Here is a 27,183-nt window from a genome sequence, read left to right on the forward strand (position 1 = left end):
CCTTGGAAACACCTATAGTTACCTACGATGACCTTTATCAGTATTACCCATGTCATCTCACCAACAATATATGGAAATGAGACCTGGATATACTTTGCATCATTTATTTACTTCACTTACCTAAGTGTTTTGTTTTGTTTTGCTTTGCTTTGCTTTGTTCTTAAAATTATTTAGAGAAGTTGTGTTTATAATACAAGGCAAAAGAAATCCAATAAAACATAGTGTCGTTTTTACTAATTAGGCTTTTCACTACAATCACTCATTAACCCATTCTTGAATTAATGATTATCAAACTATTTTTCCTTTTTATCTATAATAACTCCCTCTCCAATACACTCTCTTCATCATTAAATATTACACACAAAACAACAATAATGTATTTAAGCAGCTAATCTTAGGGCACCTTGAGCTACTGTAAGCTGGAACTTCATTGTAGGGTAGGACTTCCTCCTTGGAATGGAGGCGGGGACCGAGCTGTAACTGGGTGACTGTTGGAGTCAATGTGTTGAAGGAGAGAGCAAGTGCTTCTCTTACTCCAGCTCTGGGTGGACTGACTCACAGGTTCCTCACAGTGGGCAGGGCACAGCACAGCTGCTACTTCCAGTGCCAGCTCCTACTGCGGGAAGTGATCCCAAAGTCTTGTGCAAAAAGAAGCAGATCACAAATCCATCCCAGGCACAAAGCAAGGCAAGTCAAGTTAAAGCAAAGCATAGTTACAGCTGTGATACTGCCAAAAACATAGCTATGACTGTACTGCTGCGCACCACCGTGCCTAGACACAGTGAGCCTGCTGCAGAGAGTGTCATATGTCTTACTGGAGGCCCTGAGGAAAGGAGGCACTAACCAGCTAACTCCCGAGGAGCAGGAGTATGATCCTGTCTCATCAAAGGCCACTGGTCTTCCTAGGAGAGTTAGTGCCTAAGAATCTCACAAAGGAAATCTCACCAAAACAAAACAGAACAAAATCATGCAGACAGAGTCTTTGATACATTTGAAGACTTGACATCCATTAAAACAAAAGTCTCCTTTTTTGGGGAACTCGGGGGCACTCGACCACTGAGCCGCGTCCCCAGCCCTATTTTGTATTTTATTTAGAGACAGGATCTCACTGGGTTGCTTAGCACCTCACTTTCTGCTGAGGCTGGCTTTGAACTCACGATCTTCTTGCCTCAGCCTCCCCAACCACTGGGATTACAGGCATGTACCACTGCACCCAGCCCAAAGTCTCCATTTTAAGTGCTTTTCAGATAAGCATTTATAGCTGTGTTGTTACAGATTGATGTAGAAAATGAAGGTCACCAAAACTTAATTCTGAAAAAAAGAGCTATTGGATAATTTAATATATCAATCTAAAAATATTAAAACTGTCTTTAATGCTCAAAAAAGCAACCAGTACCACATACTAATACCACTGAGTTTCATCACTAAGAAATGTGCCAAGATGTGCCAAGTTGTCCTGCTTATTTTTTTTCCTGACTCCAGAGCTGTTTCTCTTGTGCCCTCATTGACCTGACACCTTTTTATTTTTTTTTTCATGGTTTACTTTTGGTTTTTTTTTTTGTTTTTTTTTTTTATTGATTGTTCAAAACATTACAGAGCTCAAGACATATCATCTTTCATACATTCGACTCAATTGGGTTTTGAACTCCCCAAATACATAATACAGACTCACTTCTGTTACATACTCACGTTTTTACATAATGGCATATTAGTGACTGTTGTATTCTGCTACCTTTCCTATCCCCTACTATCCCCCCTCCCCTCCCCTCCCCTCCCATCTTCCCTCTCTACCTCCTCTGCTGTTGTTCAGTTCTCTCCCCTTTTTTTCCCCCCACCCCCTTGCCCCTCATAACCTCTTATAATTTTGTGTATCACTGAAGGTCTCCTACCATTTCCATATGTTTTCCCTTCTCTCTTCCTTTCTCTCCCCCCATTCGTCTTAGTTTACTGGTAGTCTTTTCCTCATGCTCTTCCTTCCTGTTCTATTCTTAGTGGCTCTCTTTATATCAAAGAAGACATTTGACATTTGTTTTTTAGGGCTTGGCTAGCTTCACTTAGCATAATCTGCTCTAATGCCATCCATTTCCCTGTAAATTCTATGATTTTGTCGTTTCTTAGTGCTGCATAATACTCCATTGTGTATAGCTGCCACAATTTTTTTATCCACTCGTCTATTGAAGGGCATCTAGGTTGGTTCCACAGTCTAGCTATTGTGAATTGTGCTGCTATAATCATTGATGACCTGACACCTTTTTAAATGTGAGCACTGAGCAACACTAGTATTGCTGCGTGCTCTTGTTTGGGGTCTTTTGCTGGATTATCACCCTCCGTTGCAAACCCTCTCTGTGTTCCTTATCAACCCCCAATCCTGAGATAACACAACATAGAAATGAGTGACCCAGCACAGGGTCTGGATCTGTCTGAATCAATTAACATGAGCTTTGAAATGGGAAAAGCAGGCGTGAGCTTTCTGATATGAAAGCCTTAAAACAGACAACTGCTAAGGTGCATGTTGTTATACTATTGGATCCCCCAAGTGTCTTATTCCATCTATTCCTACATTTATGGAAACAAGGTAGAAAATCTAATGAAACGTCACACCTGGATGTCAAATACTTACAGTCTTTGGATGAATGTCATCAGAAAATGCAGGATCAAAGAGCTCCAGAGGATGATAGAGTGCAAAGTTAATATTATATTGCAGAATGAGTTCTGGACTCTAAATTAAGATACGTTTCTACCTCCTATTCTGCTAGTAGCCCAATGAAAAGCTTGAGCAATGAGCTCTGTAGTTCCATAATATACTGAGTGATTTCTCATCCTAGACAGGGTACCAACTGCTATACAAGTGTTTCATTTGATCCTTATGCAAACTGTTGTGTGAGGTAAATACTGTAATCATTCTCATTTTACAAATGGGAACAATGAAATTTGGAGAGCTAGGCCATTTACCCAAAATCACTCTGTTAATAAAAATGAAGTTGCAATTCTAAATGGGAAATTTGATTTCAAAATGTATACCACATGTATCTTTTTTAGACAAGAGACTAAAGCAGTCATATGTCTTAAATTTTGTTGTTTAAAAAAATTAAATTGAATCATTTGTATTTCTATGAGACACTATGTTATAGATTCATTTCAGTGATTTTCAACTTAAAAAATTTAAATATTGGTTTATGTATTGATAAATGTCCCTGACAATGCTAAAAATATATTAGAGACTCTTGTGCAAAATAAGTGTAGTGATATGAAGGCTGCACTGTAGAATCAGTGCAGGAAGGTGGTTAACATCATGGACTCTGGTATCGGAGCCCTGGGTTCACTGACTGGGTGCTCTCCTGGACAAAGGTCTTGTTCTTTCCATGTTTTAGTAGAGGGACCAGTTAAATGTGGATAATTACAGTGTGCACTTCACTGTAAGGACCAAAGTGTTTCACAGATAAAAGTCCTCCAGAAAGCATGGCCATGTAATAAGCACAATTAAGTATGGCCATTATTAATAGTTCTGCTTTTAAAACTTAGTTCATTGTTGTCCAACACTGTTTAATTGAGTTCCACCCTTTTCATAGCTCCATTGGGGTTCTTCAGCAAAGTGTGGTTGATCTAGCTTTCTAGCTGCCTTGCTAGAATTTAACTTAATTGTGCAGAGGGTCTTGAAGAAGGGTCTTGATTAATGTCAAGTCAGCCTCACCTTAGTGCCCTGTGCTCTGCCCTCCCTTTCAGCTGACCCAGCTGCCCCTCCAGCTCTGCAGTGAGTTCTGTCCTCAGGAAATCTCAGCACAATGTTTTGTGAGAGTGGAGAGTGAGGATTATAATAGTTCCTTCAGTGTCAGTCCCCAGGGTGGCTCCCCGTGGTTCTGTGTTAACAGGAGCAGAGTGGCTCCTTCAGGTGCTTTGGCTTGGCAAGGAGACAAGATGAAGTCCCAGAGCAAAGACCTGAGAGCAGAACCTGACAAACTCAAAGCCACAACTGTCCTCAGAATAAGAAAGCAAGATGTGTTTGTCAGTTTGAGGTTGGAAAGCTTAATGGAAGTTTACATGCTTCCACTCCAGGCCACGGCTGTTATCTAGAAGAAGATGAACACATGCCAATCAAATCCAACAGGTACTGGTCAGGCTTCTAGCTTCCTGGTGACCTAATCAATCTCAAAGACAGAAATACATTTGCAGGCCTATTTTGTGATCCATTCTAAGTTATTTTTTAACTGACATAAGAAATAGGTAGTAAGACACTAAGATTTTATTTTATGTGTTTCTGATTAGAATGACAACTAATATTCAAAAGTGATAAAAATCATATGCCACATGTTAACCCACATAATGCATGAGGAAATGTTTGCTTACATGATCTTTGAAATATTCCTTCAACTCATAATATTTTCCAAATCATATACATGAAATGTAATACCTGAAAACATACGAACTCGCCGCAATGTCACCAGAGACTAACTGATGGAATTAGAATTTTAGTAAAACACATCTCAACTTCATGGAGCTCAAGGTCTATCCTCATAATTTCTGAAGTCGTGTTGAAATTGTCTGGCATATATACGGCACATAACAAGTTTTAAGTTCTATAATGTGTGTTTTGGAAACTTGATAAAATGGAGCCCTCTCTCTTCTTGAAATCTAGTGCCTTCAGTGTTTATAACTGGAATGACTAAAATAGTGGAAGATTCAGTACGTTAGGTACAGTAAATAAATGAAGGTTATTAAGTGGATTAAACAAAGTTGGTGCATATTTAAAGAAACCAAATTATTTCAGCCATTTAAAAATATTTGCCCAGGGGCCTGGGTTGTGGCTCAGAGGTAGAGTGCTCACCTAGCATGTGTGAGGCACTTGGTTTGATCCTTAGCACCACAAAACGATAAATAAATAAGGGTATTGTGTCCATCTGCAACTAAAAAATATTTTTAAAAATTTTATTTAGAAAACATATGTTCAAATGATATAATTTACTTACAAATATACATTAAACTAAATGTAGAATTCAATACCTTTTTTGTAAATATGTATTAAATGTAGATTAAATTACATGTATATGTAATGCAGATATATACACAATGTTATCTTTTTAAAAAGTATAATCTGATGTAAAATTATCATCCATGATTTATTAAATATTGTGGTACATGTTGTGGGTGAAAATATGCACATAACAAGATAATTGCCTTCATGATTGCTGCTATTTGCTACTGAATGGTAAGATGATCACAGGCATTCAAACAAACACAGCTAAGGATGTTCAATGGACCTGACCATACAGGTGTGGAATATAATTTGCTCCAATTCAGTCCCCAGGACTTCCTCTTTTCCTCCCCTGTCCCCTCCCTATACTTCACCAATTCTTCTTCTTTGTTTCTTTGTAATTCTCTTTGTAAATCCATATAGCAATCTCAGTCAGTGACCTCTCCCCAAGACTTCTTTCTCCCAGGATACGAGAAGATATATGTAAACTGCACCTCTGGGAACTCTGGGAGATTTGCACCCTATCATGTGTGTTAAGGGTAAAATTATCAGGTCTTCTGAAAATCATCTAATAAGTAAGTGTCAGTCTCTGAAATAGCAGACAAGCTGGCGTACCAGAGGGTTTCCTCTTCCTGAGGACCATGTGGACCTATGCAGAAAATGCACCACCTGTGAGAAGGTTGGTGAATTCTGTAAGCTTCTCCTGAAGAATCTGGAAGACCTCAAGTCAGAGTGAGTTGCAGAAGGCACGCCTAACACACCATACTGGGAGAGGAAGACTGCAGCATGCTGGTTACATCCTGAGATCCAAGCTCTACACTGTGCAGCACGGACTTTACAGAAATCACTTCAACTAAGATAGTCACGTCATAGTTTTCAGGAACCACCACTATTAACAAAGAATTTTTAAAACACTTAAGCTAGTCTTATTTATTTTATGCTCATTGCATATTTTAAAAGTTTTTCTTCTAGTTGATTGATTAATAAAATGTACCAAAAATATATACATTTACTGGTAAGATAAATAGTAGAACAATCAAAGACATAAAATAATGTTCCTGAATAAACAGTGTAATAATTGCTTCTGTTAACGTTATTAGTAGTACAATGGATGGACAGGAACAACTTCCCTGGAGTCCAGAAAATATGAGTCAAGGTCCTCTTTCACAGGTGTTTTCTGAGACAGCAGCCGCTTTCCTGGTCCTATTGAGTGTTCTACAGAAACTTTTGTCATGAAGTAGAATGTTTGAAAGCATTCATTGAAAATTTCATGTCTAAAATTAAGATCACTTGAAAGTTGCCCTTTGCCCTGATGTGGGTCAGCTTGGATGGAAGTTTTTGGATGTTTTTCCTGTTAAGATGTAAGGTAGTCTGTAGTAAAGGAGATGAGAACTAAGTTCACCACTCCACCTCCCACTCAATCTCAGTGGACACAAACCTCTGAAAGTAACTCCCATGTGGATAAAGAGAGTAGGCACCAAGGCAAACACCCTTTGAGGTTCCTTTACATAAGTAAATATGAAGGATGTTCAGCTTTCTCAACTGATTCCCCTACATTTGACTGGGATATTTTCTCAGATTGCTGACACTTAGAGTATATTATAAAAATAGGTGAAATATTTTATTTTGTGATAAAATCATTTTCAGCATACTAAAAGGGAGCACATCTTGAATACCTATTCCAAGTTATCTTTTACCATATATTAACTCAAGGTAAATTCTGTGCATATATAAACATATACAAATATATACACACCAATGCACATATATCTGCATACATAAGTATGTATGACCATTTTATTTAGCATATACTTATTTCATTAAGTATGTAGGGGGAATGTAATAATGAGTTGAAGAATCAATGATTATTCCAATTTTTATATTTGATCCTTATATATTATAATAGAAATCCCAAGCTTCTCCTCTCCCATATACATACATATGTACTAAAAAAGCATTTATCACCATGTCTGCTTTAAAAATATATCTATTTTATCACTTGGTATGGCATTATCATTATCCCATACCAAGTGAAGGGCATAGAAGTGAAGGGCTGTGTCACATGAGGTAGTCCCCTTCAGGAACTAGCACCTATAAAAACCACCAGGGGTTTCTAACTATCACACAAAGTCTGTATAAAAAATACACTGCACTTGGGGGTAGAATCATCCAGACTGACAGTAGTGAGTACTTTAATAAGGAGTATTTACAAGGTTTAAGAGTCTTCGATAAGAGGGTTTAATATAGAATGTTTCATGCTAGGACTTGGCATAGTACCTTCAGACTGGGGCACACTATGAGGCCCAGACCCCAGAGTGGAATCTGCTGTGTCACTGTATGAGTTTTTGTGAGCCATCACTGGATCTGTGAATCCTTCATGAGCAGGTTGATGGCCAGAGCAACAAATACACACACAGATGTGTTCGATCCTAGGAATTTCATAAAACAAATGGTGAAGTCGATTACGTTCCATTCTCTACCTCCTGACCTACTAGAACACACAGTTGTGTTATTTGCAGTTCTTAGTGTGACCTCATACTTGCTCCAAGTCTGAGCTTAAGTATAGAACGTGTGGGTCTACAGATCTGATCTACTGATGTTCTGCATCACCGTTCACCCTTCAAGGCAATTTGAAATTTGGCATTAAATTTTCTTCTACTATTTTTAGATACATTTTCTAGCAAAGGCATGGTAAATTGATGATTTTGTTTTTTTTCTTGACTGACCTACTTTTTCATTGGTGTATTACAGTCATTCATAAAATTGGAATTCAATGTGCTATGCTTCTACATGTATATGACATAGTTTGGCTGACTTTATTCTGCTGTTCCACCCCTTCTGCATTTCTCTTCCCTCCCCCTCCCCTTCCTCTACTTCACTATTCATCCTTCCATTTTCATGAGAGTCCTTGTCTCCTTTTTTTAATTAGTTATTTCTCTCGAGGTTCTGCATATGTGAGGAAACATTTGACCCTTGACTTTCTGGGTCTAGCTTATTTCAATCAGCATGATGTTCTCTCCATTCATTTGTTTATCTGGAAAATGCCATAATTTCATTCTTCTGTCAAATTGAGAAGGAAACTCCATTGCCTATATACACCACATTTTTTTATTCATTCATCTGTTGATGGGCACCGGGGGTGGTTCCATATCTTGACTACTGTGAATTGTGCTGCTATAAACATTGATGTGGCTGCATCACTGTATCAAGCTGGTTTTAGATCTTTTAGAAAAATACCAAGTGTAAGATAGCTGGGTCACGAGGTGGGTCCATTCCTATTCTTTTAGGGAATCTCCGTACTGCTTTCCAAAGTGGTTGCATTCCCACCAACAATGTTTGAGTGTACCTTTTCCCCACATCCTCACCAACACTTATTATTATTTGTATTTTTGATAATTGCCATTCTGACTAAAGTGAAATCTGAAAGTGGTTTTGATTTAATTTCCCTGGCTGCTAAAGACATTGAATATTTTTTATAGATATGAAAGAAGCAGCAGAATTATATATGCTGCTACCAACACATTACTAACTTCTTGATATTAAGATTTTTTTCAGATGCATCAATCATATAAAATAACATAGAGAGTGCTTTCGTCAGCTTTTTCACTGCTGTGACCAAAAGACCCAATGCGAACAAATTTAAGGAGGAAAGTTCATACTATGCTAACTTTATTTTTGTTGTTGTTGTTTGAATAAACACTGAGGAGTAAATAGCTGAGTCATGTGGTAACTAGTCTTTTAAGGAACCCCACATGGATTTCCATAGTGGTTGTGCTAATTTACAGTCCTACCAACAGTGCATAAGGGTTCTTTTCTCCCCACATCCTCTCCAGCTTATTATTATGTGGATTCTCAATGACTGTCTTTCTAACTGGAGTGAGATAAAATTTCCATCTAGTTTTGATTTGCATATCTGTGATTGCTAAAGATGTTGAACATTTTTCATATATTTGTTGCCCTTTCTATTGCTTTTTTTTTTTTAAGAAGTGTCGAGTTTATTTGTTCACTTGTTGATTGGGTCATTTGAGTTTTGTTGTTGTTATTGTTATTGTTGTTTTTGTTTGAGTTCTTTATATATTCTGGATATTAATCCTCTGAGGAGCAGCTGGCAAAGATTTCCTCCCATTCTTTAGGCTTTCTCTTTATGCTCTTAATTGTTTCCTCTGTTGTGCAGAAGGTTTCTTCCAGTTTATGTAAACTAAATTGAATGGATTGAATATGCAAGAAGAGTTTTGAGGTTGGGTTTTTTCATGGAGAGGGCTTAGACTCAGTTTGGTTGTCAGAGGTACAGGTGGCCTGAGGTTCACAGAAGCTTTAAGAAGGAGAGAATGTTGCTTCTTTTGTTTGACTCTGAGAAACTGGCACCCCAACCTGGCTTGATTTAGATTATAAAGTCAGATAGAAGCAAAGCTAACACTTGGCTAGGAGTTCTGCAATTTTAAGACAAAAACCTTTCTATATAATATCTATATCTTGTCTCCTGGCCTACGTGGGCCCCAATATGGCTCTGTGAAATGAGATGGGTAGCTAACCTAAGAGCTCAGACCTCCTGATCTATTTTGAATGCAGATTCTTTATGTTGGAGCCATAGTACTGAACTTAGACAATTAGAAAACAATTCTTCAGTACATATAGGTTTCAAATAAACACACAATGGATTTTTTATATCTTCCAGATGACAGAAAAAGGAGATTCTGCAATTAATATTAAAATAATCATTTTATTAAACAATTACACTTTTACAATTTTTTTTTGTATTTTACAAACATAGAGTCCTGGAGCAATCCTGGAGGCACATATATTGCTCACTTACAGAATGTGTGAGGGAAGGTGATAGAATTTTCTCAACTTCAATTTAAATCACATAACATAAATTTACTGTCTTGTTATTTCAAGTATACAGTTCAGTGTTTTAAGAATATTCTGTTTTGTGCAAACTATCTTCAGAATTAATTTCACATTGTAAAACTGAAAGTAGGCACATTAAACCACTGCTCCCAGATTCCCCATCCTTTTAGCCTCTATTCGTCCACTTCTATTTCTCTTTGATTACTCTATATAACTCATGTAGGTGGAATTGTAGTGGATTTGTCTTTTGTGACTGACTTATTTCACTTAGCAAAATATCCCCAATAAGCATTCATGTTGTAAGAGGTGTCTGAATTTTCTTTCTCTTAATATTTCCATTTCGGTCTTTTAAAACAATTTGTAGATCAATGAAACTTTGCTTTCTTTCAACCTTCTTATGAATAATGCTACAGTGAACTTAGGAGAGTAAATATCTCTTTTATATACACACCAACAAGCAGAATGGCCAGATTGTATAGTAATTATATACTTAACTTTTGTGAGGGTAAAACATTATCCTTGATTGCTGTATCATTTTCGTGAACACTTACAGTCCAGAGGATCTAAACGATTCACATTCTCTCCAAAACTTGCTATTATTTATTTATTATTGTACCCATATTTTGGGTTGGAGGTGATTCTAATTCATATGTCCTTTGTTATGAATGACACACAGCAACTTTTCATGTATGCCCATTTGCTTATTTTTGGAGATGGCCCTTGCTAGGATCATGCTTCTCATCTTCTGGATCTATACAGAGCCCCGCCCCTGGACCCCCACGTACTCCTTCATTAGTACATCTCTGTGACTGTGCCCAAGATGCTGGTGGGCCAGATCACGAGAGACCATACAATCTACCCTGCAGGCTGTGAGATCCAGATGTTCTTCTACCTGACCCTGGCAGGGGCTGAGATTTTCCTTCTGTCAGTCATGGCCTATGACCAGTATGCTGTCATCTGCAGACCTCTCATTACCCACTGCTGATGACCCAGAGGGTATGCTGGCTGCTGGTGTCCGGCTGCTGGCTCCTGGGAGCAGTGGATGGCTTGCTGCTCACGCCCATCACCATGAGCTTCCCCTTCTGCAACACAGGAAGATCCTGAACTTCTTCTGCGGGGCCCCTGCCCAGCTGAGGCTCTCCTGTTTGGACATCTCCCTCTACAAGATGCTCATGTACCTGTGCTGCATCCTCATGCTCCTTGTGCCCACCGTGGTCATCTCCAGCTCCTACACCCTCATCCTGCTCCTCATCCACAGGACCAGCTCAGCCGAGGGCCGCAGGAAGGCACTGGCCACCTGCTCTTCCCACATGACAGGGGTGCTACTCTTCTTTGGTGCTGCCATCTGTACTTACATGCTCCCCAGCTCCTACCACACAGCACAACAGGATGTGAAGGTGTCCACCTTCTACACCTTCCTCACCCCTGTGTTGAACCCCCTCATCCACAGCCTGCGCAACAGAGATGTCACTGCGGCTCTGAGAAGCCTGCTGCAGTCAAGGAGGCTCTTCCCGAGGGTACTGAGAGGGAGCACCTGGGAGTGAGCCTACCTCTTCCTTTCCCTCCACCACCCCATCTCTCCTTGGAGGGCCCAGCATGGAGCCCACACATTTTCACTTCCTTCTCCTGGGTGTGGTATTTCTCCTCCACACTGCTTACTCATTCCAGCTCTTTATATTTGATTGTTAAGTCTTTTTAATTGTGTTGCAATATCCACCATAAGAAAAGCCATATAAAATGCCTTTTACATTATTTCATTAATTTTAGCATAGTCTTGGGATACTTGTGCCTCTCCATGAAGACTTCAGATCCCAGCAGACCCCTCGAGCGAATGTGGCTCTTCTCATCTGAAATGAGATGTAGGTCACTGTGGCAACCCACCATGTTCCAAGGTTTGCTCTCATATCTCAGTAAGTGCAAATGACACACTTTTCTAGATACTAAAAGCTAGATAATTTCCTGATGTTTTTAGTACTGTTTGGCTATAAAAACTACTTCTAACAAACAACATTCCAGAGAGTTCATGGCGCCATCTGCTCTGATGAAAGTGCTTTTTCTAGCTTGGTTCCTTAGATTTCAGTCTATGGTAGATGATGGTCTACCACACTTAGACCAAATATGCTACCTGTGGAAGAAGGTGAGATGTTATAGAATCTTAATCTCTTTAGCCTTTTACTTATAGAACTGAGAAAACCACAAATAAGTTTTAGGCTTGTCACTACCCTTTACTTCTTCCAGCATAAATCGTGCTGTGAAGAGAATATTGTAAATCCACCAGAACCAGGAGATCATTATTATTTTATGTAGTTTTTCCAGAATCAAGATATAAGGAGATGATTGCTGTTTCTTAATTAAGCATTTCCTCTGATTAACATGCAAGGATGTGATTTGGGACCCTCTGCTGTTCAGGTGCCACCAGCAACAGGAGCCTGACCTGCTGTGTCATGGTGGTGGCTGGATACCAGGTGCTCACATGGGCCACATCTTCCAGACCAACAGTTCTCCCACCCTGCAGGCCACAGAGGGAGCATGGCGCTTCTCAGTGATGGTTATTCCCACTGTGCATGAAAGGAGGTGCTTTTTTTTTGTTATTGTTGTTTTCAGATTTTATTAGTCAGTCCTACTAAGTCAAAAAAAAAACAGAAAAGCAAATTGTCTAGAGTTAGGATAGTTTCATTTTGGAAATCGGTGAAATTAAAATGACAGAAATGTGAAGAGCAAAATGGCCCAAATGAGTAGAATAGATGAAAGACCAGTTAGACATGCATTTATCCTTATTTTCACATTATAGGTATTAAATACATTTACATATTATTTTATCATAGGTGTTATTTGTTTTATTTTTATTTTTTAATTGAAAAAAATTTTTTTTTGGTACCAGGATTGAACTGGGGCACTTGACCACTGAGCCACATCCCCAACCCTATTTTGTATTGTCTTTAGAGACAGGGTCTCACCAAATTGCTTAGTGCCTCACCATTGATGATGCTGGCTTTGAAGTCATGATCCTTCTCTCTCAGCCTCCCAAGTGGCTGGAATTACAGGCATGTGTCACCACACCCAGCAAAATATATATATATATATATATATATATATATATATATATATATATATATACACACACACACACACACACACACACACACACACACTTTTTTAAATGAACAATTTTAGTCTAATGGGAAGAATAAGCTTTGGAAACCTCTTGCACAGAAAGGCAACTGTATTAAGTAATAATGAATTGGATTTGTTATTCTTAGTAAGTGTCTATGACATTTCTGACTCTGGAGGATGGTTCGTCAATTCCAGGATATGTCCATCAATGTCATTCATTAATGAGCTTTCTTCTGGCTTTGTTAAGGCTCCAAATAGAAGTTTTAAAAACTTTTTCTGCTCTCTCTGGATTTCATCTGTTGTTCTTTTCCTTTGTAAAGAAAATGTTTAAGCATCGATTTTAGAATTTATAAAGTATTAATGACATACATAAGCCTCTGCAATCTCAGTAGGTGGTATTTTCAAAGTGGCCAACTGTTGTGATAGACGACTTTATTTTGACCCATTCATCATTTAGAGAAATTTTTTGTCATGAAACATTCTCATCTACTTTTTATTAAATTTAGAATTAAAACATTGTGAGCAAATATTTCTATTCTCAAAAGTGTAATTCAGCTTCTTGTAGGGAGTCCTGAAAGGTGGGTGTGTCTGTGTTCTGGATGTGAAGTCCTGTTGAGCTTGCTGTTCTCCCGCTATCTGTGGGGACTCGTGTCATTCAGATCTTGCTGGTTCCCTCTGAGGTTTTTGCAGAGGGGATGATCATAGCTTCCCCCTTAAATTTTGCCTTTTAGTTTCATCTTTTAGCTAATTGTTTTGCGCCATTTTCCATTAACATAAAAATCTAAATTTGCGCTTCTATGTTTTATTATCTTTATTAACATTTTTTTATTTAGTCTGATGAACTAGCTTACTTTAGCTTATCCTCTATCTAAAATACCTTTTCTCTATTTATTTCTCCCAACTATGCATTTCTTGGAAGCAGTATTAATTAGGTTTAATTTCATTTTGCTTTTCTGTCTACAAATTTGGATTTCGAAATAGAGAATTTAGTGTTTTTCCAATACTGTGGTCACTGCTGTATTTGGAACATGTCTCTCTCTTCCACCAGGCTTGGGGCCTGTACTATATTTTCTGTTTTTCTGAGCTTGTAAGAATCAATTGATAACTATATTGCTATAGTTCCATTTTTCTCTGTGCTTAATACTTATGTACTCTCTTCTTAATTTTTTGCTCATTAACCTATAAATTGAGACATTTAAAGCCCATGAAACCTTTAACCTCCTTCAGATTAATGCAAAAATATAAAGTACCTAAATAATTCCCCTCTCCCAACACTTGGGCTGTTATGGTTGGTTGGTTCTATATCTTTCCCTTTAAAAAGAAATTCTTAAAACCCCTTTATACCATGGTGTTTTAAGATTTGCAATGCAAAAAAAAACAAAAAACAAAATAAGAGAGCTCATGTAAAATGGCATAATTTGGCGTGAACATACTCTATATACAGAGTTACGAAAAATTGTGCTATGAATGGATAATTAAGAATGTAATGCACTCCACTATTGTCATGTATATAAGAAATAAATAAGTAGATAAATAAACTAAAAAAAGAAAGGAGATTCTTACTAGATTTACTTCTGTCATAATAAAAATTCTTGACATACCTCTCACAGTATAGACCTTACACCTGAGTGTCTGCTGTGTCAAATGCTCTTAATTTGGGTGGATCCAAGGACATGTTTTAATACTGAAACATATGTCCAGGGTTTAAGAATTTTAGATTGCAAGTACTTTATAGCTGTTTCACTTTGAGACAGAATTCAGCTGAGGGTGATATGTGAATTTATTTACTGTTACATTTGTCACTTTTATTTGGAATAGTTAAAAGTTTTATTTGTAATACCTATACCTTTTATTACATGTCAATTTTAACTCAATAAGTAAATTAAAAATAGAAAAAAATCCATTTTTTCCTAACAACTTGAGATGTCACATTTATGTTATGGTAACTATTAGTGATGACTTGGTGTATTTAAGTATCTGGAAGCCCTGATCCCCAATATTGTACTTTTTAAAAGATTTTCAAATAGGAACGTCATACTCCCCGTGTGCTACTGTTCCAATAATCTCCCTCATAGGCATCAGGTTAGCACCATCTTCGGAGGATGGCCATCTGACTGCTGTTAGTTTGTCATGCTTCCCAAGAGCAGAGGAGATCCTGTCACTTCTCCAGGGCTGCTGTAACTGAGCACTGGGCCAGTGTGGCCTAGAATACCAGAAGTGTTGCTCCAGGGTTCTGGAACCACAGGTCTGAGGGCGGGACATCCCTGAGCCCTGGCTTTCTGCAGGAGGAAAGCAGGAACTGATTGTGGCCTCTGCCCCAGCTCCTGCTGGCTCCTGGGCTATGGCTTTGTGACTCTAAACCTGTTACAACAGCTTGTGTGTCCAGGTCACCCCTTGTGTGAGGACACCCATCACCTCGCTAGGGACCTCACCTCACCTCAATTAACTGCATCTGAAATAGCCCTATTTCCCAATAAAGCCACATTCTGAGGTACTGGGCACTAGGAATTCATGGTGTGACATTTTAGGCAGGACACAGTCCAATCTATAACACTCTTGCCCTCCCCAATTCCACGTCTTCACCTGCAAACATCCTGGTCCCATGGCAGCACCCCCAAGTCTTTGCTCATCCCCGCATCAGTGTTGAGCCCTCGACTAGCATCACCTACCATGGGAGAGGTGAGGTGGGAGGAGATGGACCTCTCAATTTGCTGGACTGTGGCAGTCATTGGTAATCATTTCACTGTGTTTATCAGAACACCATATCCTTCACCTTAAATGCACACACATCAAAAAGAAAAAAGCTCTACCACATTGTATCACTTAGAAATCTGATCCCAATATAACTATTCAGTATTTAAGAAGGATTGCAACTATGTCATAATTAACATAATACAACATAACCTCACTGTGTTCGGCCACATACAGCTTCACGCACATTGAGTGTAGGAGAGTTTTCCTAGGAAACTGGTCATAGAGGCATCGAAGGCCTGGAGACACAGCTGGGGAAGCCAGGAGGGGAATGCTAGCAACTCAGACTGGGAGCCTCCTACCACCCTGCCACAGAGCTGATGGAGACCGCCCTCAGGGCTGTGGTGGCACCCTCCACTACTGATATGCAGCAAACCAGACACCTGCAAGCCACTGTGGGAACATAGTTGGGGTAGATCCTGAAATATGCACGTGGTCCTGTGGCCTCCTCCTGCTGCTGCTGCCAGGGACCATCTCCAGACATGAGAGAAAAGACCCAGTTTCTTTCTTCCTCCCACCCTCCAGAGGACCCTGGGGCTGCAATTCACAGCCTTACAGGAAAACAGGTGGCCAAGAAGGCAGGACAAACCATCTTCAGCCTGAAACCCTGCAGGTCAGAGGTGGCTGCATCTCAGGAGGCAGCCTGACCAACAGTGTATGATGAAGGCTGTCACTAGACCTCCCTGTTAGGGGAGATGACCAGCATCATTCTAGAACTCACACTGGGAAAAAAAAATTGAGAATGATTTGTCTGCAAGAGAGAAACTGAATGCCAAGATATATATACATATATATATACACATGCTATGAGAGATAAGAGGGGAGATGGTGGCATTCCACACATGTCACCTGCAGAGACCCACAAATGTTATGTAAAATGGGACAGATAAAACTGACACACAATTCATACATAAGAACTTGGAGTTGGTGATAAAATGTGCAATGATTGTTAATATCTTTATATTAACAAGATTTTGAGTTTGACAATAAAATGAGATTTTAAAAAAATTGAGAAGAAAGCCAGAAAAGGACAGCAGTAGTGACAGCCTCTTTAGCTCTCTTAATTACATGCTCTTCAAAGTCCCAGAAGGGCTTTGTCTGCAGAAAACCGTCTCCACTCCCGAATGGGCTCCCAGAGCCAGGATGATGTCACGTTCTGACTCTTCTTTGCACACCTGTGGATGGGACTGAGAAATCATCTTGAGGTGAGGTCAGCCACACGACCACATGCGGCAGGGCTGAGGGGATCGTTGCTCTTGAGTGCTCTGCTTCAGAGGTGATCTATTAGGATGTCACTGCATTTCCTTGTGGTGCTGTTTTGTTATCGTCTACTTGTACACAGAAAAATGGATGTCTTTTTCTTTTGAATGTCATCTCCTGTAAAGCATATTTAGTGCAATATAATAAGAAAGGGGTTTTTACCTTCCAATTGTTTCTGGGTAAATTGAAATACATTCTTTCTGTACCACTGGATGTAAATCATATAGGAAGTTTGGCAGAGGAAGAGTGACTGATTTGACTTTGAGATTCTTTCTAAATTAGAAAACATGAGAAACCAATGTCTGAATCGTATTTATGCTCTTTGATTAAGCTGATACCGAGTGGCCTAAAATCCAAATTACAAACTGTGGAGGGAGGACTCTGTCCCCAAGAGGACCGAGCAGATTTGATTCTGGGGCTCCATAGTGGACTGAGGGAAGCCAGGTGACCTTACAGATGCCCCCAAGAATTTGGATTTTTCAACTCTTAAAAGTCAAAATAAGATGAGTATGTACTTCACAGACTCTCAGGGAAGATGGAATTGGATAAATCAGCCCTAGTACTATCAAGCCCTCTAATTCCTGGTTGTCCTTCCTGAGATTTAATACTAATGGCAAGAGCTTACAGGAGTGAACTTTGAGAAGCTCCTACTAGAGAGGAAAGGGGTCAGGTTTTCAGGGTAGTCTGCTTGACAGAGCTGTAAGCTTCAAATAAAATCTGCATTGCTCTGCTACCAGCACCAAGAGTTCTCCAGACTAAATACACACTGTGCTATGTACAAAAAAAAACCAAGCACAGAGAAGGGGAAGCATGGGAAAGGAGGTGGTCACTGTGCATGATACAGACCCAGAGATGTGTCCCCTGATACACCAGCTCAGCTGTTAGCTGTGGCTTAATGACAGTGACATTTTACTCAAGTGCACAAGAGCCTTGCCCAGCACTATCTACCATCTTCTCCCACCACTAACAGCAAGCAGCTTCCAGCCAAATCTTTGCCCCGTTCTGACCACAAGTTTGGATTGAATTGGCAACTGTGCCTTGTCCAAAGCTCAGCTTCCATCTGCCAATGCAGGTGATAACATAGAAATATTATAATTTTAAGTACAATGTGTCCTGGATTTGATAAACATTGATGTGCTGTCTACTGCATAAGCACTTCCAGAACTTGAACTTGCTAAAAAGTCAAGTGTTTTAGCTAGTGTTTAGAATTATTATTATTGTCAGAACATAACATTGCACTTAAAACTTGGAAAACTTCCCTGAAATATCCCTGTATCGTGACCACTGTCAAAGCCATCCCCAGAACAGCCCACATTTGCAAGTTCCATTAGAAAGTGACAAGTTGGAACAATTTTGTTCCTGTAGGCAATAAGTAGAAGAAATCATTATGGGTCTTCTTTAGAAACACCAAGTAGTTTTTGCTTCTGTTACTCTTTCTTATTTTGTAGCTCTTCTAACATTGCACTTTAAGTCACATTTATTTGACTTATTTTCCCTGGATAGGGTTATCATACCTTCCCTAAAAGTTATAAAGTTTAATTAATCTTGGATTTGTCTTCACTGTCTAATGCAGAAGCAAGCTATGACTGACAGGACAGAGAGGGGAGTAGTCCACTAATAGAGATGCTTCTGGATCAGGTACTGGGTGTGAGTACCATCTCGGTCCCAGAATGTGGGATACAGATGTTCCTCTATGTGACACTAGCAGGTTCTGAGTTTTTCCTTCTGGCAGCCATGGCCTATGACCGCTATGTGGCCATCTGCCATCCACTTCGCTATCCAGTCCTCATGAACCACAGGATGTGTCTCCTCCTGGCATCGGGCTGCTGGTTCCTGGGATCAGTGGATAGTTTCATATTCACTCCTGTCACCATGACCTTCCCATTCTGCAGATCCCGGGAGATCCAGCACTTCTTCTGTGAAGTCCCTGCTGTGATGAAGCTCTCCTGCTCAGACACCTCACTCTATGAGGTTTTCATATACCTGTGCTGCGTCCTCATGCTCCTCATCCCGGTGACAGTCATTTCAGGCTCTTACTACTTTATCTTGCTCACCATCCACAGGATGAACTCAGCAGAGGGCAGGAAGAAGGCCATGGCCACCTGCTCCTCACACATGATGGTGGTCATTCTCTTTTATGGGGCTGCTATCTACACCTACATGCTCCCCAGATCCAGCCACACCCCAGAGAAGGACATGATGGTGTCCGTCTTTTACACCATACTCACCCCTGTGCTGAATCCTTTAATCTATAGTCTTAGGAATAAGGATGTCATGGGAGCACTAAAGAAAATGTTGAATGTGGGACCAGTTTTTAAAGAAAACACAGCATAGGAAATTGTTATGATAACCTATTTATATTTACAAGTTCCTTCATTCTGAGCACCATGGGTTTAGAATTGATTCCCAAGGTCACTCCTCAGATGCTAAGACCACCATGGCGCTTCAGCTCATTTTCACACCTCTTTCAGGAATTGCTCCTTGAACCAGAAAGTTGTTGTGTTTCACACTTGTCCACCCAAAGTGCATTATGCAGTGACATGGTAACCATGTGGAATCCCACAGGAGCTCCTAACTCCACCGATTCTACAAGAGAAGAGCCATGTTCTCGTAAAACGGTGACGGTAGCATTCAGAGGACAAGGTGTACAACTGAGAGAGAGAAGTTCTAGTGTGCTATTGCACAGAAGGGGGTTACAGATGGCAGGCACACACTGTGTAGTTCAGAAAGGAGAAGCCATGATTTGAACATTCTAACCATCAAGAACTGATCAGCATTCAGGAGACATAGACCTTTAGTGATTTAAATAATACACAATGTATTCAGGCATGGATACAGCACATGGTGCTCCAATAACACAGATTTGAATGTTATTGTATATCAGTTGAAATAATGAAGATTTTAAAAATATAACATTATAAAGGAGACAATGTTTAACTGTAGGTGGATCAGAGAATAGGGCATATAGATGTTCTCTGTATTACTGTTTTTCATGTGACTTTCTTGAAAATTTGAAGTTAATTCCAAATAAAGGCTTAAGAGATCAGCCTCCTCTGCCCCTGCTGGTCTTCACTGACAGTGATGGAGCGTCTTTAAAAACAAGCTCATTTCAAATTTCTTATTTGTGCCTGGAATAATCGGTGACTCTTTTGGTCTTATTAAAGACTACCTTGTTCCACGTGACCATTTCTGAATGCATATACTTAAGGACAGGAGCCTTTTACCGTGGTAGGTTTGGGTCCAGAATTGCCTAAGGGACCATGGGAGACATAAATGCAGAGTGAAAGAAAGAAGCAGGAAGTGTCCTTCAGGAGAGAACATCTTATTTTTTGCGGATCTGGGATTGAAGTGAGGACCTCATGCATGTTAGGCAAGCTCCTGCCACTGAACGACACTTCCAGTCCTTGAGTTTCAAAACCATGCAATTTAATAATCAGCTAAGCTAAGGTAGCAAATCAAGTATTCAGTGTTTCATTTATTCAATAAATATTTTGACGCTAATTAAATCAAAAAAATCTTCTACATAATATTAAAATACGAATACTACATGGTCGTGGTTCACAAGGAATTGGAGCTAACGTTATAGTTGGACAAGATAGGTGCACAGAGGTCTGTAACATGTGTGGCTGCACCTGGGGAAGTGCACAGCTCAGGCACACGTGGTTTCCACCTGTGTCATGTGCATGCTGTCATGCAAAAGGGACTGAGAGAAGATCCCAGAACTCAGTGCTGAGGAAAGACAAGGTGTTGTCCTCTGATAACTGCAGGAGCTGGGTGAGGAGGGCCAGGACCTGGGACAGGATACCAGGGGAAAGTGACAGCACAAGCAAAGGCAAAGTTCAGGCAGTTGACAAAGCAGGGGTAGAAAACATATTCATGGTGCCTTCTTTCCTCCCCTGCTTTTATTTTATTATTATTTTTTTAAAGCCATGTAATATTCATATTTTAATGTTATTTAGATGGAATTTTTATTTAATTAGCATCAAATGTTCATCAAATAAGTGAAACACTGAATATTTGATACCTTAGCTTACTTGATTATTAAATTGCATGGTTTTAAAACTCAAGGACGGGGAGTGTAGCTCCATGGCATTGAACCCAGGAGAAATGAGCCACATCCCCAGTCCTTTGTATTTTTTTCTTTAGAGAGAGTCTCACTATGTTGCTTCGGGTTTTGCATTATATGCTCAATTATTGTCCTCAGTGACCCAGACTTTGTAGGAGCAGTGAGAAATGATCAGATTTGCACTTTACAAGTGCTACTTGGGTGGTGGCCAACAGGTGAGAAGCAGGAAGAGAGCATCTGGGAGAGCAGATGGGTGAAGACAGAGAGCTGAAAGGGGCAGGTGAGGGTCCTGGGGAGCTATCTGGGCTGAATGGGTGTGGGCTGCCCTTGGTGATTGTGAGCCCCTACCCCTGCTGCCCAGAGTAGAAGGAATCAGTGGTTTGCAAAGTGTGGTCTGTTTTCCTCTTGGCACACTCCTTTTCAGGGTTTCATGACTGTGAAGAAGGATCTTGCTGTGTTTTGGAAAAACAGTAGGAAATATCTAATGCTTTGCTGCAGTGAAACTGGAGACAAAACATATGTGAGGGTTCTGCATCCCTCCTGTTGCTGGACCACACTGTACAACACAGTCTGTAACACCTGGGGAAAGGGTAGCAAAGCACAATGCAGTGCAGAGTTGTAAATGTCAAAGACAAGTGTTTAATGCTCTATCATAAATCTGAAAAAATCAGGATGCTTTTGGAATAAAAAATCGTCACTTTAGATAATGAGTTGAAATTCATTTTTTAATATCCTCTATTGAAAAAAACTATAAAAGAAATGTGGAGAGTGGAAAGGTTTTGCTGAATAATATGTAGTATCTAAAACTTAAATCCCTAGACAGATAAATGATTGCTACTCAAAGCTATCTGCATAGTCAACTGTTGAAATGCAAGGTCTTTCTCTCACGCCCATGCCTGTTTGCAGGGTGAACAGTACCCACACCAGCTGAGAGTGTTCAGACTTCAGTACATATGCATGTATTTGAACAGGTAATACCATCAAAAGCATGTGGCCAAATGGATTGCTTTCACTTTATGATAATAAGAATTTCTGTATCTTCCAAAGCATGTTAAGGACTTTGATTTAAGTTCTTTGCCTAATTTAGAAATAAATCAGTATACATTAGGTAAAGACACCTGCATTATTTTCCACAGTTTTTTGTTTTTATACTTTCTTCAATGTGCTCCAAGGATACAGCTTGACGATATGGAAGCCATTTTCTAGGGATGGCTAAGGAAACCAACTTAAATAGAATTATCTTCCTTTAAATTGACATTTAAAAGCATGATTATGTCTTTTACTATTCTCTTAGGTGATTATTCTGTAGACATATGGCTCTGTATCAGTTTGGTGTTGGGTTCAAAAGGCCTGCCATGGTTAGGAACCCTGAAATTGCATAACAGAAACTTCCCTTTTCCTGGGGAGATTTTAAAAAGGTGATCTGAGAGTAGAAGAAGAACAGGAAGGAAGCAGGCAACGCGACAAGATAGAGGGTAAGGTGGGCAGGGGTAGCCCATGCAGTATGCATGCATGAAATACTATAGCGAGACTGGAGTAGCATGTTTAAATTATAGTGTTAATAACTAAAACTTAGAAAAGAAAAAAAAATGAAGTGCTGACCTACAACATGATTTTCAGCTCAGTAGACTATCATGGGGATGCTGCTGGTTCTGTGCCTAGAAACTGTGTCACAATACACAGGGTGGACTAAATGTCATTTATTTAAGTTAAGTTACATAATACTAAATCCATGGCCTCTTCACTGAATATCTACAACCGTTGATTAAAGGTGATATTGTCGTTATCTAGAAACTCCTCTTTGTGCTAAGATGGAGATAACAGGGATTGCATGGTTTTCCTCCCAACCAGAAACAACAAAAAGAACACTGAGAATATATTGAACAACCGTTGTTCAAACATGGGCGTCAAGTTACAGAGAAGAAGAATCCGTGAAAGACTGGGAACAGATGAGATGAGCTGCAGCCCAAGAGTTTCCAGGCTGTGGTCCAAATGGGGACGCAGGTGGAGCCCAGTGGTCTTACTAACACAGTGGAGAAGGGGGCATCTGGGATGATCAGAGGAACAAGACTCAAGAAGAGTGTGAGGTCCTTGGGAAGCATCCTCCAGTCTTTAGCTGAAGACCCATCCACCAAACGTGTGAGGAAAAGTTTCAAAGCACTGGAAGAAACCTGGAGATTCTGCAACAATGCAAAACAAATTCTTTAAAATACATCTCACAACCATAGCAGAACACACTATCTTCTCAAGCTTATGCAGCACAATCGCCAAGCAAGAACCCGTATGGATCATAAAATATGCCTTAAAAATGAGGAAAACAGGGACTGGGGTTGTGGCTCAATGATAGAGCACTTGCCTAGCACCTGTGAGGCACTATGTTCAATCCTCAGCACCATATAAAAATAAATAAGATAAAGGTATTGTGTCCATCAACAACTAAAATTTTTTAATTAAGGGAATAGAAATTATAAAATATGTGCTCTCAGACCACAATAGAATTAAATTGGGAACCAACAGCAGAAACACAGCCATAAAAATCCCAAAATATCTGAAGATTGCATAATATCTTTGAATAACACATGGGTCAAGAGGAAATTACAATATAAATTTAAATATGTTTTGAAACTAAATTAAAACCTATAAAATTAATTGGATGCAATGAAATTAATTCTTAATGAGAAAATTGTGGAATTGTTAAGAATTTTTATCATGAAAAGATTTTAAAATTTGTCAAAATTTTAAGATAATCATTCGGTATTCACCTTCACTTTGTTAATGTGGCCTTTGTTGATTTATAGATACTGAACCATCGCAGCAATCAGAAATTAAACCTACTTGAACATGCCATATGACTTCTTTTGATGTACTGCTGAATTTGGTTTGGTTGAACACTTTTGCATCAGGGATACACAGCTACTTTTATTATCTTGTTGTGACACCTCCTGGCTTTGGTGTCAGAGTATTCATGGCCTTGGGAAATGAGTTTGGATGTGTTTCTTCCACTTCAATTGATTGGGAGTGTTTGAGAAGGATTAGTATCCATCCTTGACAGATGGGCAGAATTCAGCCAGGAAGTCTACAAGTTTTGAGTGTTTATTTCTTGGGAGATGTTTTCATTACTGGTTCACACTCCATACTTATAAGTCTGTTCGACTTGTCTTGGGCTTCCTGCTTGTACTTCCACAAAACCAAGGGTGTGAGTGATAGACACACAGCTAACAGCACACTCAACAGCAAGCACTTGACAGTCTTTATTCCCACATCAGGAAGAAGACAAGCCCACTACCACCATTTCTACCAATGCATTATTGAGGGTCCTAGCAAGAGCAACTAGGCAAGAGAAAAATAAGAGGTGCCAATCAGAAAGAGAGACAGTAAATGCTTCCATTTGGCATGTGTGACACTACATAAAACCTAAATACGCTACCCAAACTCTATTAGAACTAATGAGAGAATTCAGTAAAGCTGCACAAATAAAAATCAACATCCATATGTCAGCAAGTTTTCTATAGGCTGACAAGAAAATAACTGGAAGTAAAAAAACTAACCTCTTTTTTATTTCAATACACAACCAAAATCAAGGGAAAATGTAACTAAAGAGCTGAAATATCTGCCTAGACTTCCATAAAACACTGATATAATAAACTGAAGTCACAAACAGGTGGAAAGACACCCTGTGTTCACAGGTTGGAAGAATTAACAAAAGTGTCCATGTCTCCCAAGCAACAGACACACTTAATGGAATTCCTGCTTAAAAATTCCAGTATCATTCTTCCCTTAAGTAGGACTTCCCAGCAGAGGGCTTATAGGGCAGTGGACAGTGGGATGAGATGTTCTCATTACTAAAGAAATGATACTTCCCAATGAGAACTCTGCACCCAGAATGTGCCGTTACTTAGAAATGAGAGATAAAGATATCCCCAGACAATCAAAAGCTGAGAGGCGTGCCCTTCCATAGGTTTTGGATGCTTTTCAAATACACATTCTACACCTTTGGCATCTCAAGTCCCTTTTATAATACTAGGAATAAGGAGGAAGGAAGGACAGAAAAACAGGGGGATGGAAGAAGAAAGGAGGGAAGGGAAGGAGGAGACACTCAAATAGGGCAAGGATCTGCGGAGCAGCATGGTGCACAGCACGCTAAGGCCCAAACAGCCCCTTCGGTCCAGCAGTGCATGAAGGATAAACAAGTGTGGCCCCTGTTGAATATTGTGAATACTGTGAGTCATTCATGAAATGAGGTTTTGGCACGTGCTACGAAGTGCATACCCTTGAAAACACTGTGGAATATGAAAGAGGAAGAAGAGCAGCTCACATACTGTAGGACCACAGCCACTAAATACACATAGTAAAATAAATAGGAAAAGAGGAACATTAGTATTTATCACAGGCTTCAGCAGGAGATAGGAGGAGATCTAGCCTCCCACGGGTGTGGGGCTCTGTCTGCAGTGCGGGAGAAGTTGGGGAGTCAGGACCTGGTGCTCGTGCATCACAGTGAATGACCTGAAAGCCACCATACAGCTCACCCTACAGGGGTGAATTTATTTGGCAGGAATGTAAAACATATCCAGATCCATTTAGCTGGTGTCAAGTCTCGAGTGTGAATCCAGCCACAATGGCCCTGGCACTAAACCCTGTCCTCCACACTGTCCTGGCCTATATTTATTCATGGCTTTCAAAAGTTCCATTTATGTAAGACGCTGTGATATGTTCAGAGTTCTTAAAGACATGCAAGCAATGAGCTCTGTCACTCTCTCCAATCTGAACATGACAAATATACAATCCTGTCATTCAGAGAGGGAATGGTGGAGGGTATCACAGATTAGAGGCACAGGGCACAGGCTAGGCATCTGGGCCCCTCAGAATGCAGGACTTGGTCTCTGAGGCACACACAGAAGCCCCAGTGAACCCCCACACGGGGAGGACTGCTGGGTTCCCCATTCCCACAGTGCCTGATTCCATGATCCCCACACACCTGCAAGAGTAAAATATGTCTACTCGTTCAACCCCATGTCCACCCTGCAGTTGACTGGTCTTTCACCTGTGCTTTGGAGAGCACTGCCTGCCTGAGTCACTGTGAGCTAGCCCCATCATCAGGAGGTGGGTGCTGTGTTCCCAGAGGACCTCTGGGGACTGCAGGGACACAGTCACATTTTATATAAAGAGAGCACACCAGCCTGTTTGCACAACCTGAAGCTGTGTCTGTGTGCCTCTGGAGATGTCCTGAAAGCCTGTCTGCCTGGAAACTCCTGGGAGACCAGATTTCAGCCAGAGATTTGGAGAAGACAGCAGGGGAGACTGCTTTACTTCAGGAGGAGAACACACGACCCTCAGAGTGAGTGTTTTAGTATTCAACCAATGGCCCAGCTGCAGTGAGGTGACAAAAAAAGTGATTTTATTAGAAGAAGAAGTCAGAACTGTTGTCTTGAAATCATAAGAGAATAGAAGCATGGAGAGTAGTTATCAAATGTTTTATTGCTATATTTCTAAATCCCCAATGGCACTATCAGGGAGAGGAGTGCATTCACAGATACCGTGAAAGCTAAAACGTGGGGAATAAGTCTTTCTTTATGCTGTCCCTGTGAATTTAAAAGTTTTAGTGTCAAACCACTTTGCTTAATTTTAACTTGAATAATGTGCATAGTTGTATATATGTAAATTTTATAAAGAAGATAAAAGACATTAATATAAAGTCAACATCATAACATACAAAAGAAATCACAGTAGACCACAGGAATTTTTAAAGGAACAATTGATTGATAGAGACAGGTGCATACACAGGCAAATCTCGGAGAATTCTGGAAAAAGTTAGCAAAACACATGGTCCTCACAGGGACAGCCCGGTTAATGTGACTCGAAACTTGAGCAAGGAAAAATCAGACAGGAAATAGCCATGCCACCACTCTCAGGACTTAGCGAGGCAGGGTTGTACCTCAAGTGGGGAGTCAACAGTTAATGAACTTCTTACTAGGAAAGGATTGAAATACCTTTGTGATGTTCGTGAAAACAAAGGGAGGAAACTAAAAGTAATAGATCCTATCTACCAGACCCAGCCAGAACTGACCGCACACAGCAGCTTCCTACAGTTCATGGAGGTAAGAGCATGGAGTAGAAGGTTCTGGTAAGCAACAGAACATGAGGAAAACAGCCAAAGAGAGTGGGTGTGGCAGAGGCT

The 27,183-nt window shown here is 40.0% G+C and overlaps 1 protein-coding gene, 1 long non-coding RNA gene and 1 pseudogene across 2 annotated transcripts in view; 2 read left to right on the forward strand and 1 right to left on the reverse strand.

Annotated features, from left to right (window-relative positions):
- Positions 1–10,548: 10,548 nt before the first annotated feature.
- On the forward strand, positions 10,549–11,434 carry LOC144367290 (olfactory receptor 2T3-like; annotated as a pseudogene).
- Positions 11,435–18,565: 7,131 nt separating this feature from the next.
- On the forward strand, positions 18,566–19,276 carry LOC144367293 (olfactory receptor 2T4-like). Its single transcript, XM_078023063.1, has one exon. It carries the CDS (start codon positions 18,566–18,568, stop codon positions 19,274–19,276), a length of 711 nt encoding a protein of 236 aa, XP_077879189.1.
- Positions 19,277–22,693: 3,417 nt separating this feature from the next.
- The window catches only part of LOC110597157 (uncharacterized), a 134,005-nt gene continuing 129,515 nt past the window's right edge, over positions 22,694–27,183 (reverse strand). Inside the window, exon 7 of the long non-coding RNA XR_013440491.1 lies at positions 22,694–23,188. This is a non-coding gene — a long non-coding RNA (uncharacterized LOC110597157). The remainder of the gene's footprint in view (positions 23,189–27,183) is intronic.

Source organism: Ictidomys tridecemlineatus, chromosome 1 (genome assembly GCF_052094955.1).
Source record: "Ictidomys tridecemlineatus isolate mIctTri1 chromosome 1, mIctTri1.hap1, whole genome shotgun sequence".
Taxonomy (NCBI): domain Eukaryota; kingdom Metazoa; phylum Chordata; class Mammalia; order Rodentia; family Sciuridae; genus Ictidomys; species Ictidomys tridecemlineatus.